The sequence below is a fragment of the Salvia hispanica genome, chromosome 5 (genome assembly GCF_029641045.1).
Source record: "Salvia hispanica isolate PSC_SH4W2 chromosome 5, Shi_PSC_v1, whole genome shotgun sequence".
In the NCBI taxonomy this organism is placed as follows: Eukaryota; Viridiplantae; Streptophyta; class Magnoliopsida; order Lamiales; family Lamiaceae; genus Salvia; species Salvia hispanica.
In genome coordinates, this window is record NC_142696.1 from 26,992,088 (window position 1) to 27,005,318 (window position 13,231).

Sequence of the window (13,231 nt, forward strand, 5' to 3'; positions counted from 1 at the left end):
CTTACCTTGGTAACATCAAGTTGAATTTTATCTTTGTGCTTAATGTCTCTAACACGATCTCTTATATTGACAGACAATCCACTCTCAATTTAGAGTTTTGCTTCTGCCCAGATTCTGTGCTATCTTCCTGCTGACTCCATACTCCTTGGTTGCCTTTTCAATACATCCATATGGTACCTTACCTGAAGTGCTCGATTTTAGCAGACTTTGAGCTATCACATTTTTGGTGATGCCTCCTAACAAGCGTGATACTCCGGGAGCAGGCTCCATAGCCCAGTGATGAAATTTTTCTAATGGAAAATTTTCTAAAATATCTGATTTTTGTTGGTGTAGTTACTCCTTTTGTAGGCCGTGGTACTTTGAATTTCCCTCCTAAATTGTGTGTAAGTATGTTGTACTGAAAACCATGTTCCCTCCGATAGTTTGCATTAATTTTCCTCCTAAATGTTGTGGGTTTAGGGATTTCCCTCCCTAGAAAATCCCAAATGTAAAGTATATATTGGCAGGCGCCTTATTTTGAAATGAATGGGCCGAAATTTGTGTGAGTGTGAATCATTTTCATTGCCCTTTTTTTTATTATTAGTGCTGAAAAAAAATTTAATGCATTGAATTCAATTGTTAAAACATTAATTATACAAACAAAGTGGAAGAAAAAACGTTAAATATACCCATCTTCACCACATTGAATAACCAACATTAAAAGTATAAAAAAACAATGTGAGACCCATATTTCATTACACACCCCATTTAATAAGTCAAACAATTTCTTAAAATTCAGTAACAAGTTAAAGTAGGACTATATTTGTGGAAGAAAGGGAGTATTTGACAAATATTTTGGAAGGAGAGAAGAATACTCATTGCCCCTAAAAATTAAAAAAATCATCTGTCGTTTCAGTATAGTTTTTCTTTCTGACTTTGTGTACAGTAGGTATTTTCATTTCATTTATTAATCTGATTTCGTAATTTGAAGATGAATAAATGGATTAGCTTCAACTGACTATTATTGGTAATTGATTATTCTGGCATTTATGTTTAATATTAGTGTTCATAGCAGAATTCAGTAAGTTTGCCTTTTTCTAATAAAAGGGGGAGATAGTTTCAAGATTTTTGCTACTCCCGCTTAAGGTTAGTGTTGGTATTCCCTTTTGTTTTCTGTTCATTTTATTTGCCGGGAATCACTCTTTGGCTTAAAGGTATCACTGAAATTCAAAGGACACAGCCTGATTTATTTCCCGTAGAGAAGGTACTGAAAAGTTCTCCTTTTGTTTCTTGTAGTAATAAATATAAAGCACTTTGTGTTTGAGTGTGTGCCCAATCTGTTGTATTTGCCATAGTTCGGTAACTTTTAGTGTATCTTGGTGCAAGTTTTTAATATATTTCTAGTTTTTTCTTACTTAGAAGTTTTCAGTCAGTTGCCTTTGTTGTTGAAAACATAGCAATTTAAGTTTTAGTTATAAACTTTCTTGTTTTATTTTGATTTGTAGTTGAGTGTTGTTTTGAACTTTGACTAATATTTTTGTTAGTTGTTTTGTCTTGATGTTTGATAAAGTTTTAAAATGGTTGCAGTTATAATTTGTTGAAGTTGCTGCTTTCGATTTTCATAGTTCGAGTCTTGTGTTATTGAGAGTATTTACTGAAGTGCTATAGCTAGTTTTTTGGATGTGGTTGATTGGTTGTGTTGACGTAGTTGTGATTTTTTCAAGTGTATAGGAGTATAAATCTTCGTAGTTACGTAGGAGTATTAATCTTTTTTTCGAAGAAAGAACGAGTGTTGTATATTGCAGCATTTGAATAACTGTTTTCATTATAAAGTACTATGGCAAAATAATGAATGATTTATCTCTTCCTTGGTCCTTTGCGCTAAGAATCCTAAGATGTCAATTGAAACGAAAACACCACACAATTTTTGCAGATGAAGAATGATACGTTCCTTTGGCTCCCACTGTTTGTGGAGTTCACGTTTCCTGCTAACTCAGTCCCCTTCAACAGTTGCCATGCTTCCACGATTGTAGAGGTGTTTCTCAGAAACAAATTATTTCCTAGTCGCTATGTGATAGAAACAGCATAATTTATGTATGGTGTTTTTGTAGGTCGATAAAGGTCATTTTATGGTTGCTTATTTTGGTGGTTCAGCAGAAGGAGCTCCTGATGTGAAAATTTGGACACAGACTTACAAGGTGACAATATCCTTTTGATCAACTCAAATTTATAGTGATTAGTGAGAACTTCTGCAAAACAATCAAGATTTTGGTGTATCTAATTCCTAATTTAACACAAGTTTAATGTTAGGATGGTTGTTGGCACTCTCCTCTTGCTGTTGATGAGCAATTTAATGTCCCTATGTGGAATCCAGTGCTGTTTAAGGACCCTTCCAGTCAGTTGCTGTTATTCTATAAAATTGGTCAAGAGGTTCAGAAGTAAGTATTTAAGAGTAGCATTGTTTGAGACTACATTTCCTTCCCATATATTCTAATTCTCTTCAACAATAATGCAATGTGAGATGGAAGTGTTAGTCAATTAACAATTAACATGTTAGTTGTTACTAGTTCTCATTTTTACAACATGTGATCATATTCCTGTATCTGAAAATGTATCACCTGACTATTTAGATGGAGTGGATGCATGAAGAGATCTAACGATGGTGGGGTTACTTGGTCAATGAGAGAACAGCTCCCTCCTGGCATACTAGGCCCGATTAAAAATAAGGCATAGACAAATTTGCTGTATCCACATCTACTGGTGTAGTATGTTTTAATCAAGCTGTGTTGTAACGAAATTAATGTTTATTTGCAGCCAATCCTGCTCGAGAATGGGGACTTGCTCTGTGGATCTTCTGTCGAGAGCTGGAATTCGTGGGGCTCATGGATGGAGGTACTAATCCATGTCATCTCTTGTTTTCAAATAAATCTTGTGATGGTTGCTAATGCATCTTCTCAATCTGTAAAACAGATAACTCCAGACTTGGGCAGGTCATGGAGAAAGTATGGACCGATATACATTCAGAGCAAAACACTTTCTGTGATTCAGCCTGTTCCTTACAAGACTGCGAAAGGGAACCTGCGTGCTCTCATGAGATCCTTCGATGGAATAAACAAAATTTGCATATCAGAGTCCCGTGATGGTGGTCACACATGGGATTATGCACAGCCAACTCAACTGCCAAATCCAAATTCAGGTTGTTTACTAAGTAGAGTGTTTATAAACCATCATGCTTCTTTCTAAATAATCTCCTGCTGAGATTATATCAGTGACAATGGATAGGAATTGATGGAGTGAAGCTGAGTGATGGCCGCCTTGTACTGGCATATAATACGATATCTCGTGCTGTACTCAAAGTTGCTGTTTCTTCTGATGACGGTGACTCATGGCACGACGTTGCTACATTAGAGGAGACTGAAGGAATGGAATTCTCTTATCCTGCTGTTATTCAAGCCAGTGATGGATTAGTTCATATCACCTACACTTACAATCGGACACAAATTAAGGTGATACAACCTATCTCCCAAGTCACTAATTGGTTCTTAAAATTTTGGTAGTCTTCTGGTGTATATCATGATACCCATGCTTCCAAGGTTGAATTAAACTTGATTCTGTTATTTACTTTTTTCAGCATGTTGTCTTTAAGCCGGATTTGATATAAAGGAGCATAATGCAGGAAGCATAACAGCAAGGTACTTATATTTCTCTGATATAAACAAAATCCAGCAACAATAATTTACCTTATTTTACTATTATTGACAATCGGTCAATGTGAAATGCATATTTGACCTCATAGGGGATGATTGGCTAACCTTTTTTAGAGAACGTATAAGCTCTTGGTCCTTATAAGATCTGATGTCTTAAGAGATTTAGGATAGTTGAGCTTATAAGTTTTAGTGAGAAATACCTACTCAGAGAGAAAAGCGTACATATTGTAACTGAATTATTCCATCCGTCTCGGCCAAGATGACACATTTCTTAGCCGGCACAGGTAGGAGTTGTTGGTTAATGTTATTAAATGGAGAGATAAAATATTTAATAGAAAAGGAAAAAAAAAGTGGTTGTGTGTATTAATCGTAGAGAGAAAGTTATCAAAAATAGAAATGTGTCATCTTGGTTGGGACAAACTAAAAAGGAAAGGCGTCATCTTAGTTGGGACGGGGGGAGTAATTTCTGAATCCGGGTTTTATCCGATTAAAAGTTTCTCGCACATTCGCACAAGTTCTAAATTAGAATGCCTCTATTTCAAGGTAACTTCATCCATAATCTTGAACGGTCTCTGTCGGAATGGAGCTCTCTGATTTGCCTCAAGTGGAGCGCGGAGCTGAAATCCTAACTACTGCTCCTTTTGTCTTCCAAATATGCATTCTTGATCCAAGTAATGATATTCTAGGCCAGTGTGACAGTATCACAGAAGAATTTATTTATTTTTTAAGTTAAATTAGTTACTTTGTGTTTTTATTAAGATAAAAACAAACTCTTGTAGAAATGGGATTCTTGAATGACACAATTTTCATTAATGAGGATATGCTGCTCCTCTCTCCTTTTTATATCCAGCTCATAAGTCCCTCTTTCTCCCTCATGTTTGTTAGATAGTTAGATCTCCAGCTGTCCTCCCTTATTAACTGACGTGGCACTCAATCCCAGCCCACTCTTATGTGGCGTTTCTCTTCTTCAATTTGTGATCGTAACCATCCATCCCCCTTAAGATTCCTTGTCCTCAAGGAATCACGGAGCCAAGTTCTCGTTCTTATTCTTACCAGCAGCAGCACCATTTGGCCTACGAAATATTTGCCAGATGACATATAATTTGATTTTGCAGCAGAATAACCAAGGCGATCAGTGTCCTGCATTGTGAAGTTGAATGTCATAAGCTCAATTAGAGGCCTTGTACTGTAATATGCTGCACCAACTCTTATTCTAGCAAACCCAACCATAGTGATGGTTGTATCGGGCACCCTCCCTGGACCATACTTGTAAAGAAGCCCTTTTGTAATCTTATATGTACCCTGATACTTTTCAACCACTTCACCCATTACAGAGACTTTTGAATCAGCTGATATCTCTTCATCAAGTGCTGCGTTTAGAGCATAACAAACTGTCATAGTCTCCTTTGTTGAAGAAGGAAGAGCCTTAGATACAATCACTTGAAGTCCTTACTCCAAATCCCAAGCATGAGAGCCTTGACAGACAACTTTTCTCCTCAAAACTCCCAACATACCGGTTTCTCTCAACAACTCCCAAAACAAAATAATACTAACTTTATCTTCACCATTGGCTTAGGAAATCTACCTGAAAACCCCTTCGAATTCCTTATCACACTCAAAATGGCAGCCAACTCCCTCGATGGGCCATTTTGTCTAGCATTTGCTAGTTCAGTTTACTTGAATTCCTTTGCTTGTGAATAAGTCCTGTAATCTGAAAATGCAACAATGTATTGCTTCAATTCAATTCCAGTTACCTTGCCATGATCTAGCCTCTCCCCAACCTTTGAATCAACACCACAGAAAAAATTCCTGGAATTGCCAAGCTCCTCTTCATAAATTGCAAGAGCATCCTTCACATACATAATCAGCTCTCCCTCCACAACCATAGTCTCCCCATAAGATTCCCATTGCATCTTCCATTTAGTTACTGTCATTACTCCCCCCATAAAATGCAATTGATCATCACCCATATTAGTATTATATCTATAGACAATAGTAATCATACGAAGTTAAATTAGAAGTTAGAAAATATAATTACATCGGAAAAGCAAAAGACAAAAGAGAAAGAAAAAGAAAAAAGAAGAGTTGCTACTTTGATATATACATTGCTGAGATTAGAAGTTTTGTGTAATTCAGTATTGAAAAGATAGTAAAAAATAGTGTATATAAGTTTTCATATGCAAACACAAGAAGTAACAAAGAGAACACACACACACAAAAAAAACATGAGTGGAAAAGTAGAAAAATGAGATAGAAGAGGAGGAGAGAAAGATGCTTAATCATTGGAGCCACCAGCATCCACTTTCTCTGGTGGTGATTCATAGTTTACATAGTTGTGATGGTTGTTATGGGAAATTTAGAACAGCAGATAAAGGTTTTAGGTGTATCCAGAGGTGCAGGCAAGAGGTCCTACTGCATCAAGAGTGTGCAGAGGCGCCGAGGAAGATCACACGCGCAATGCACCCTCAGCACACACTTACTCAACAATATACCCATTTGCATTGGCAAAGCTGTTGTTCTATCTGCCAATGCTATTTAGAACGCATCTCCTACAGATGTACGAGCGCAGAATGCACGTTTACGGTGCATGTCAGATGCTCACAGGGAAGCGACATGATTTATGGAGCCGAAGATGACGTGTGCAGCATCATACATCATCCGAGTCACCCCAACCATGAATTGAAGTTGCTTAGGAGGTTTTGCACCTTCAAGTGCGATGCTTGCAGCACCACACACGTCAAAGGGAGTTCCTACACATGCACCGCACCGGCATGTCAGTATTTGATCCATGAGAGATGTGCTTCCTTGCCTCACATCGTTCATAGTGAAGACCACCATCACTCCCTCACTCTCTCTTTTTCCATGTCCCGCTTCAATATCTCATATATAACTACCGTTGTGAGGTGTGCAGAAAATATTCCAATATCCAAATATTGGATATATCATTGTGAGCTTTGCAGATATGCTGTCCATCTCACCTGTGCCTTCACCAAATCGCCACACACCACTAGGTATATGACTAAACCACCCATATGTCTTTCTTCATTATGTAAATCTTATATTTTTATGTTACATCACAAAAATTTGAAATGTGTGTTTTGTTGCATTGCATGTAGAGAGAAAGGGATTATGGAGTTTCCAGTAAATGATGTGGCTGTGGGTGAGGACCTATTTGGAGTTTTTCTAATTAGACAAGGAGTTGAAGCATACACACATTCAATCATCCTTGATCATCAAGATGATGTTGATTATGAGTTCTACCATCACAAACTCACATTAGTCTCATCATCATCATCATTTCAAGAACAAAAAGAAGAAAATAGTGATTATGATGATGATGAGGAAGACTACTCTTGTAGAAAATCGGAGTTAATATGTAATGGGTGCAATACTCCAATACCTCTGAAACAAACATCATCATCATCCTTGCATCATCTTCTTCTTCGAGTAGTGGTAGTAAAGATAACTACTACTACTACATGAGATGCAGCATGAGATCATGCAAGTACTATCTTCACTTGGCATGCTTCCACTTTCCAACTCAGCTTTCCTCTATTCCTCTCTTCCACAAACATGAGAATGTCACAGCAGTCTTGTCCTTCAATACGGTGACAAACTTAAACCATAGGAGCTGTCATTTTGCAAAGTCTGTAGTAAATATACTAATAGTCTATTTTATGGATGTACAAAATGTGAGGAGTTCAAAGTAGATATAAACTGCGCTTTAATGCCGGACACCATATATCACACAGCTCACCCTCCACACCCCCTCAACTTTCTTTCCAAAGAAGATACGGATATGAGACAAGGTTTAATCTATTGTGATGCATGTGAAGGCTTCATACATGATGATAATAGCGTTATCTACGAATGCGGCAGCTGTGATTTCATCGTGCACTTTGAATGCGCGGTGCTGCCAGCATCAACCACTAGCCGTAGATGGGACAAGCACCACCCACTGCTTCTGACGCACGACGCAACTCTAAACCATCCCCTGCTTCTGACGCACGACGCAACTCTAAACCATCCCGGTGAATTCTATTGCGATCAATGTGAAGATAAAATGAATCCCAAGAGTTGGATGTATCACTGCCACAGTTGCGATATATCCATCCATCCGAGATGCTTAAAAACTACATCCGGCTGGCATAGGAACATCAAATTGGGACAGGAATATCACGTGAATGCAGAAACCCATCCACACCCTCTCACCTTTCAACTTCTCACTACAAAACACTGCGACTTTTATCGTGCATATAGTCATCATGAATGGGAAGGATTTTACTATGCATTATGCAACTTTTTCATTTGTTTCTACGGCTGCGGTAGATATATGATCAAAGATGGCTACATTGAGGCCGTGGATTGAAAAAAGAGCTCAATGTTTACCTTTTTTATTCTTGTGGGTTTATGTTTTTGTGTTACCTTATTTGTTTGAGTGTGTTTTAAAGAAGGTTGTAGCCTGCTTTTTTGAATTACAGTTTCTGAAATTTTTACTTCTGTTCTGCATATGCTTAAAGATTAAGGGCATCTTTCTTAATTACTTATACTTAACTTGTGATTATGTGTTTCTTGGTAGTCATTGAACATCAAATCAAACAAATATTGAACATAAAATATGAGCAATGATTGCTTATCCAATTCTCAGACTTTTCCTAGTAGCAAGATGGCAAAAAATCTATTAAGTTGGATCCAATGCAATGTTGTACTCTTAGCTTGTTGCCAGGACCGCTCTTTCTAGTGTTAATAAATGCAGGTGGTCGCGACTAATAGGACTTTATAAAAGGGAATATTCTAGGATTTCAATAAAGAGTTTGAATAAAATATTTAATATTCAAATAACGGGGATAGTGATAAAATGCAAACTTATATATTGTACAAACTCAAAACTCATCAATACAGTTTCAATACAATATTAACACAGTGTAAAATTCCAAGATTTTAATGTCAGCACAGTATCAACACAATATCAACACAACATCAATCATTACTATCGTTGAAATTCTGTTGATATTTTCCTGTTGATGTTTTTTTTTATCTGTTGACATTTTTTAATGGTCCAGATCATAGTTTGAGTTTGTACAATATTTAAAGTTTTCATTTGATCACATCCCCAAATAACAGAGATGAAAATCAGAGTAATATCTTAACATTTAAATCAAAGGTCAATAGTTATCTTAACTAATAATCCAAGAGTGAATGAGGTTCAACACACAATTGTGGAAAATAGTACTCCCTCCGTCCCATAATAGATGTCTTACTCGGAAGATGCCAAGAGATTTTAGGAGATGTTATTTTGTGTGTTAAGTGGTGAGAGAAAATATAATTTTATAATTGATGTGAGAAGAAACTTTTTCCGAAGAGGAATTGTGACATCTTTTGTGGGACAAACTAAAAAGGAAAGTGTGACATCTACTATGGGACAGAGGGAGTATTATCTCAACGGAAGCGTTCAAGTGAAAGAGATGTATGAAGACCCGACGGCACTCGAAGTTCAAATAAAAACCAACAAGACTTCAAATTTAGCTCAACACCACCCAACTCGTCGCCGCTCAACCTGCACATAGGGAAAACATATGCAGGGCTGAGTACTATAAAATACTCAGTGAATTTATGCCGAAAACACAGTTATCAAAAATATTATATTTATCATGCTATTGTCAAGTAACCATCGGAGTTTTAGCTTTAGAAAGGCCCGAGGCACCAAAATATTCCATCGTTCAAAATCACGCCTGCCCATGCAATTTCCCATAGAAGTCTACCATATCTACTCATACATGATTTGGAATGTGGACACAAACCAAGTCACTAGACCGGCCAATCCATAAGATGGCACACGGTCTACCATAGATGTACACTAATCCAAGAAGGGTTTGCGGCCCTACAAGGATCCGAATTCGATTTTATATAATAAATGAAAATGCTATTTCAAATAGGTACGTTAAAAACAAAATACGGTATGATAAACATATTCACATTTCATTTCCATCGATAAAATAGTTAGGATACTTATAGGAATGCCTAATTAATTTCATGTCTACCTGTGGTTAAGTAAATATTGTTGAAATGTTTGTAGTTTGAGTCATCGCCGTAACTATGATGCAATGGTTGAATGAGCATAAGAAAGAAAATTTTGATCAGAAATTTACAAATTAATAGGCAATGCACATAATGATAATTAATTCACACAATACATCCATTAAAATGATTTTGAAAGAAATTCACAAATTAATAAGCAATGCAAATACAATGAAAGTAAAAATTCAGGGGTGAGAGGGTAATTGGAGTCTTTAATTTTGAATTCATTCTTTGATATCACAAAAATGTTTGAACTTAAAATTGATATTCAATAAAGATTGTAGCCAATGCAATTGCTCAAAATTTCACTCTTAACATTCACTTGAGAAAAGCAAAAGAGAAAGGGAGTGATTGAAGTTGTGATTTTTCAACATTCTTTCCATGGTTGTTCCAATGAAAAATGAAAACGTCATACATTCCAACAAATAATCAGAAATCAAACACATCTATGAAGAATATTTCTTTCTCAAGTTTCTTTAAAATTACTACATCCGTCCAAAAGTAGTAAAGTAAGAGAGATGAGAAAAGTGATAGTTAAAGTAATGTTAGTGGATTGTGAGACTTACATTATTAAATTGATATATCTTTCCAAAAATGGAATGCACATTTTTGTGGCAAGGACGGAAATGAAAAGTACACATATTTTTATGGGAAAAAGAGAGTATCGTATTGTGAATTGAGTGTAGAGATAATAAAGTACTAAAAGATTAGTATTTGTAGAGTGGAATGAATGAAGTACTAATATATTGTACATATATTTCTAAGATCTCGTTTAGAATTTTGTTCCAATTCGCATAGATCCCCGGCAAAATGATGTCGCGTTCCGAAAGACCAAAATGATGTCTCGCATAGACCCCTATCAATATGGGTCGGTTTTTCACAGCCTAATAATGACGACATCCTAGGTAGCATGATCAACGTACGAAAATTACTTTCTAGAATTGTGTCTCAACTATGTCGCAGTTGATATTGTCCCCAATAAATGTTTTGATCAAGTTTTTAGTAGCAATAAGCTCATACAATTATAGGACACGTAATAAATTAAACGCGATAAATACTAGTTGTAAATTCATGATTAAATATGCTACTTTGACTTGACAAATATTTAAAGAAATGTAAATATAAATAGGTAGAAAAAGTTAATGAAATGTGAATCATAAAATTTACTCCTTTTGTTTCCTAAAAGTAGGAACTTTTGAAAAAAATGAATTTTAATGCAAAATTAATAAAGTAAGAGAAAAATAGAAAGAAAAAGTGTGTTAGTGAAAAATAGATTCCACATTATAAAGTTAAAGAACTTTTCTAAAATGAAGTGTTTTTATTTTTGGGAAACAACCATATTAGAAAAGAGTTCTTAGACCATCCCCGACCATTTTCACCAAACTCAATTCCAAATTTTTGAGTATGGGTCGTACCAAAAAGTAATTCTACTCCAATCATTTGCATCAAACTCAAAACAAAAAATTATTACACATCCACATATTTTTTTTGTACATTTTTAATTATATCTTCGTAGTTATTGAAATTACATATTACTCCCATAATATTATATCAAAAATTTATATAAATTCAATAATAATATAGTAAAATTTTTTATTAATATATTTATACATTAAATATACTACTTTTAACATTTAAAAAAATACTAATATAAAATTTAAACACTATTCAGACACATTTCAAAATAAGCCTAGCTATTAAAATAATTAGGGGCTTCTTGATATTATGGAATGGAATAAGGAAGGAATGAAATAGAGATGAGAATGAAATGAAGGTGGGAATGGAATGACAATTTCATTCCATTCTTGTGCTTGGTAAGCACAAGGAATGCAAAAGGAATGAAATTGTTATTTCTTGATTGATTCAATTCCTATGTTGATAACTATAAATTAATATAGAAATGGAATGAAATGAAATATGAATAATTAATATGTTGATTCTACAAAAAAAAGTGCTACACACATTTCACACACTACAGACATTTCACACACTACACACACTTCACACGTTACACACACTACACACATTTCACACACTACACATTTCACACACTTCACACACTACACGCATTTCACACACTTCACACACTACATACATTTCACACACTACACACACTGCACACATTTCACACACTTCACACAGTAGTAGGTGTAGTGTTTGAAATGTGTGAAATGTGTGTAGTGTGTGAAGTGCGTGTAGTGTGTGTAGCGTGTGAAGTGCGTGTAGTGTGTGTAATGTGTGAAATGTGTGTAGTGTGTGAAATGTGTGTAGTGTGTGAAATATGTGTGTAGTGTGTGAAGTGTGTGTAGTGTATGGAATGTGTGTAGTGTGTGAAACATGTGTAGTGTGTGTAGTGTGTGAAGTGTGTGTAGTGGGGGTAGTGGGTGTAGTGGGGGTAGTGTGTGAAATGTGTGTAGTGTGTGAAGTGTGTAGTATGTATAGTGTGTGTAGTGTGTGAAGTGTGTAGTATGTATAGTGTGTGTAGTGTGTGTGTGTGGATTTTTCAATTATTAAATTTTTTTTAATTTTTAATTTTATTATAAAATTGTAATGATATTAAATTTAAATATAATATAAAATAATATTATATAATTTTCTTAAAATCTAAAATAAAAAGAAAGGAAAATGGAATGGAATGGCTATTACTATGTGGCATGGAATGGGCATTCCAAATGGAATGGTGATTCCTAGAGGTGCCCACAATTCAGGAACCGACGGTTACGATTCGGAACCGCCGATTTCGGTTTCGGTTCCAAACCGGCGGTTTTTCACGGTTCTGAATCGTCGGTTTTTTGTGGTTCCGGCTTGTTTCACGGTTTTCCGGTGGTTTTTCGCGGTTCCGGTTTAGAACTGCCTGGAACGGCGGTTCCTGCACGGTTTCAGTTCGAAAAATTTTGAACCTGAACCGAACCATGGTTCAAAAATCGACGGTTTCTGTTTGGGTAAATTCTTACGGTTTCAGTTCGAAACCGTAACCGTTGGTTACGGTTTTGATTTTAACCGCCGGTTCGGTAAACCTTGGGCAGGTCTAGTGATTCCTAAGAAAAAAATTTACAAAGTAAAGGAACGGAATGGAGGTAGGAATGTCATTCCATTCTATCATACCAAGAAGCCCCTTAGAGTATCCATATCCATGCTCTTGCCAGGAGTATGGATGTGGGTCTACATCCACTTTTATTCATTTTTTACTCTCTACTCGTTTACAAGAGCACAACACCCACATCCATGTTCTTCCGCAAAAGCATGCTCAAGAGTCCCACCATTCAATTATTCAATTTAAATACTTCAATTACTAAAAAATTTTCCATAATATTAAAATGCATTAAAAATACCTGAAATATGATTATAAATGACTAAAAAATCAAAAATTACATAATTAAAATCCTAGAAAAATAAAAAGTTACATAATTAAATTCCTAAAATTAAAAAAACCCACTATTGGTGGCCGAATTTCGCCAAAATGTGTT

General features: G+C 35.7%; 1 protein-coding gene across 15 annotated transcripts; it reads left to right on the forward strand.

The window, feature by feature from the left end:
• The first annotated feature begins 820 nt into the window (after positions 1–820).
• LOC125190474 (BNR/Asp-box repeat family protein) lies at positions 821–8,211 on the forward strand. 15 transcript variants are annotated; one of them, XR_016130808.1, is made up of 11 exons: positions 823–1,243; positions 1,913–2,014; positions 2,091–2,177; positions 2,290–2,417; positions 2,610–2,706; positions 2,794–2,871; positions 2,950–3,175; positions 3,262–3,485; positions 3,611–3,671; positions 6,078–6,697; positions 6,803–8,211. XR_016130808.1 is itself a non-coding variant. In XM_089059356.1 (10 exons), exons 4-10 carry the CDS (start codon positions 1,913–1,915, stop codon positions 3,534–3,536), a joined length of 993 nt encoding a protein of 330 aa, XP_088915482.1. In that variant the 5' UTR covers positions 821–1,006; positions 1,087–1,125; positions 1,194–1,243. The 15 variants fall into 15 exon arrangements, 14 of the variants coding, with proteins under 14 accessions (XP_088915482.1, XP_088915485.1, XP_088915488.1 ...); XM_089059356.1 differs by lacking the exons at positions 3,611–3,671; positions 6,078–6,697; positions 6,803–8,211 and having other exon boundaries at positions 821–1,006; positions 1,087–1,125; positions 1,194–1,243; positions 3,262–3,536; XM_089059359.1 differs by lacking the exons at positions 3,611–3,671; positions 6,078–6,697; positions 6,803–8,211 and having other exon boundaries at positions 821–1,006; positions 1,087–1,125; positions 1,213–1,243; positions 3,262–3,536.
• Positions 8,212–13,231: the final 5,020 nt, after the last annotated feature.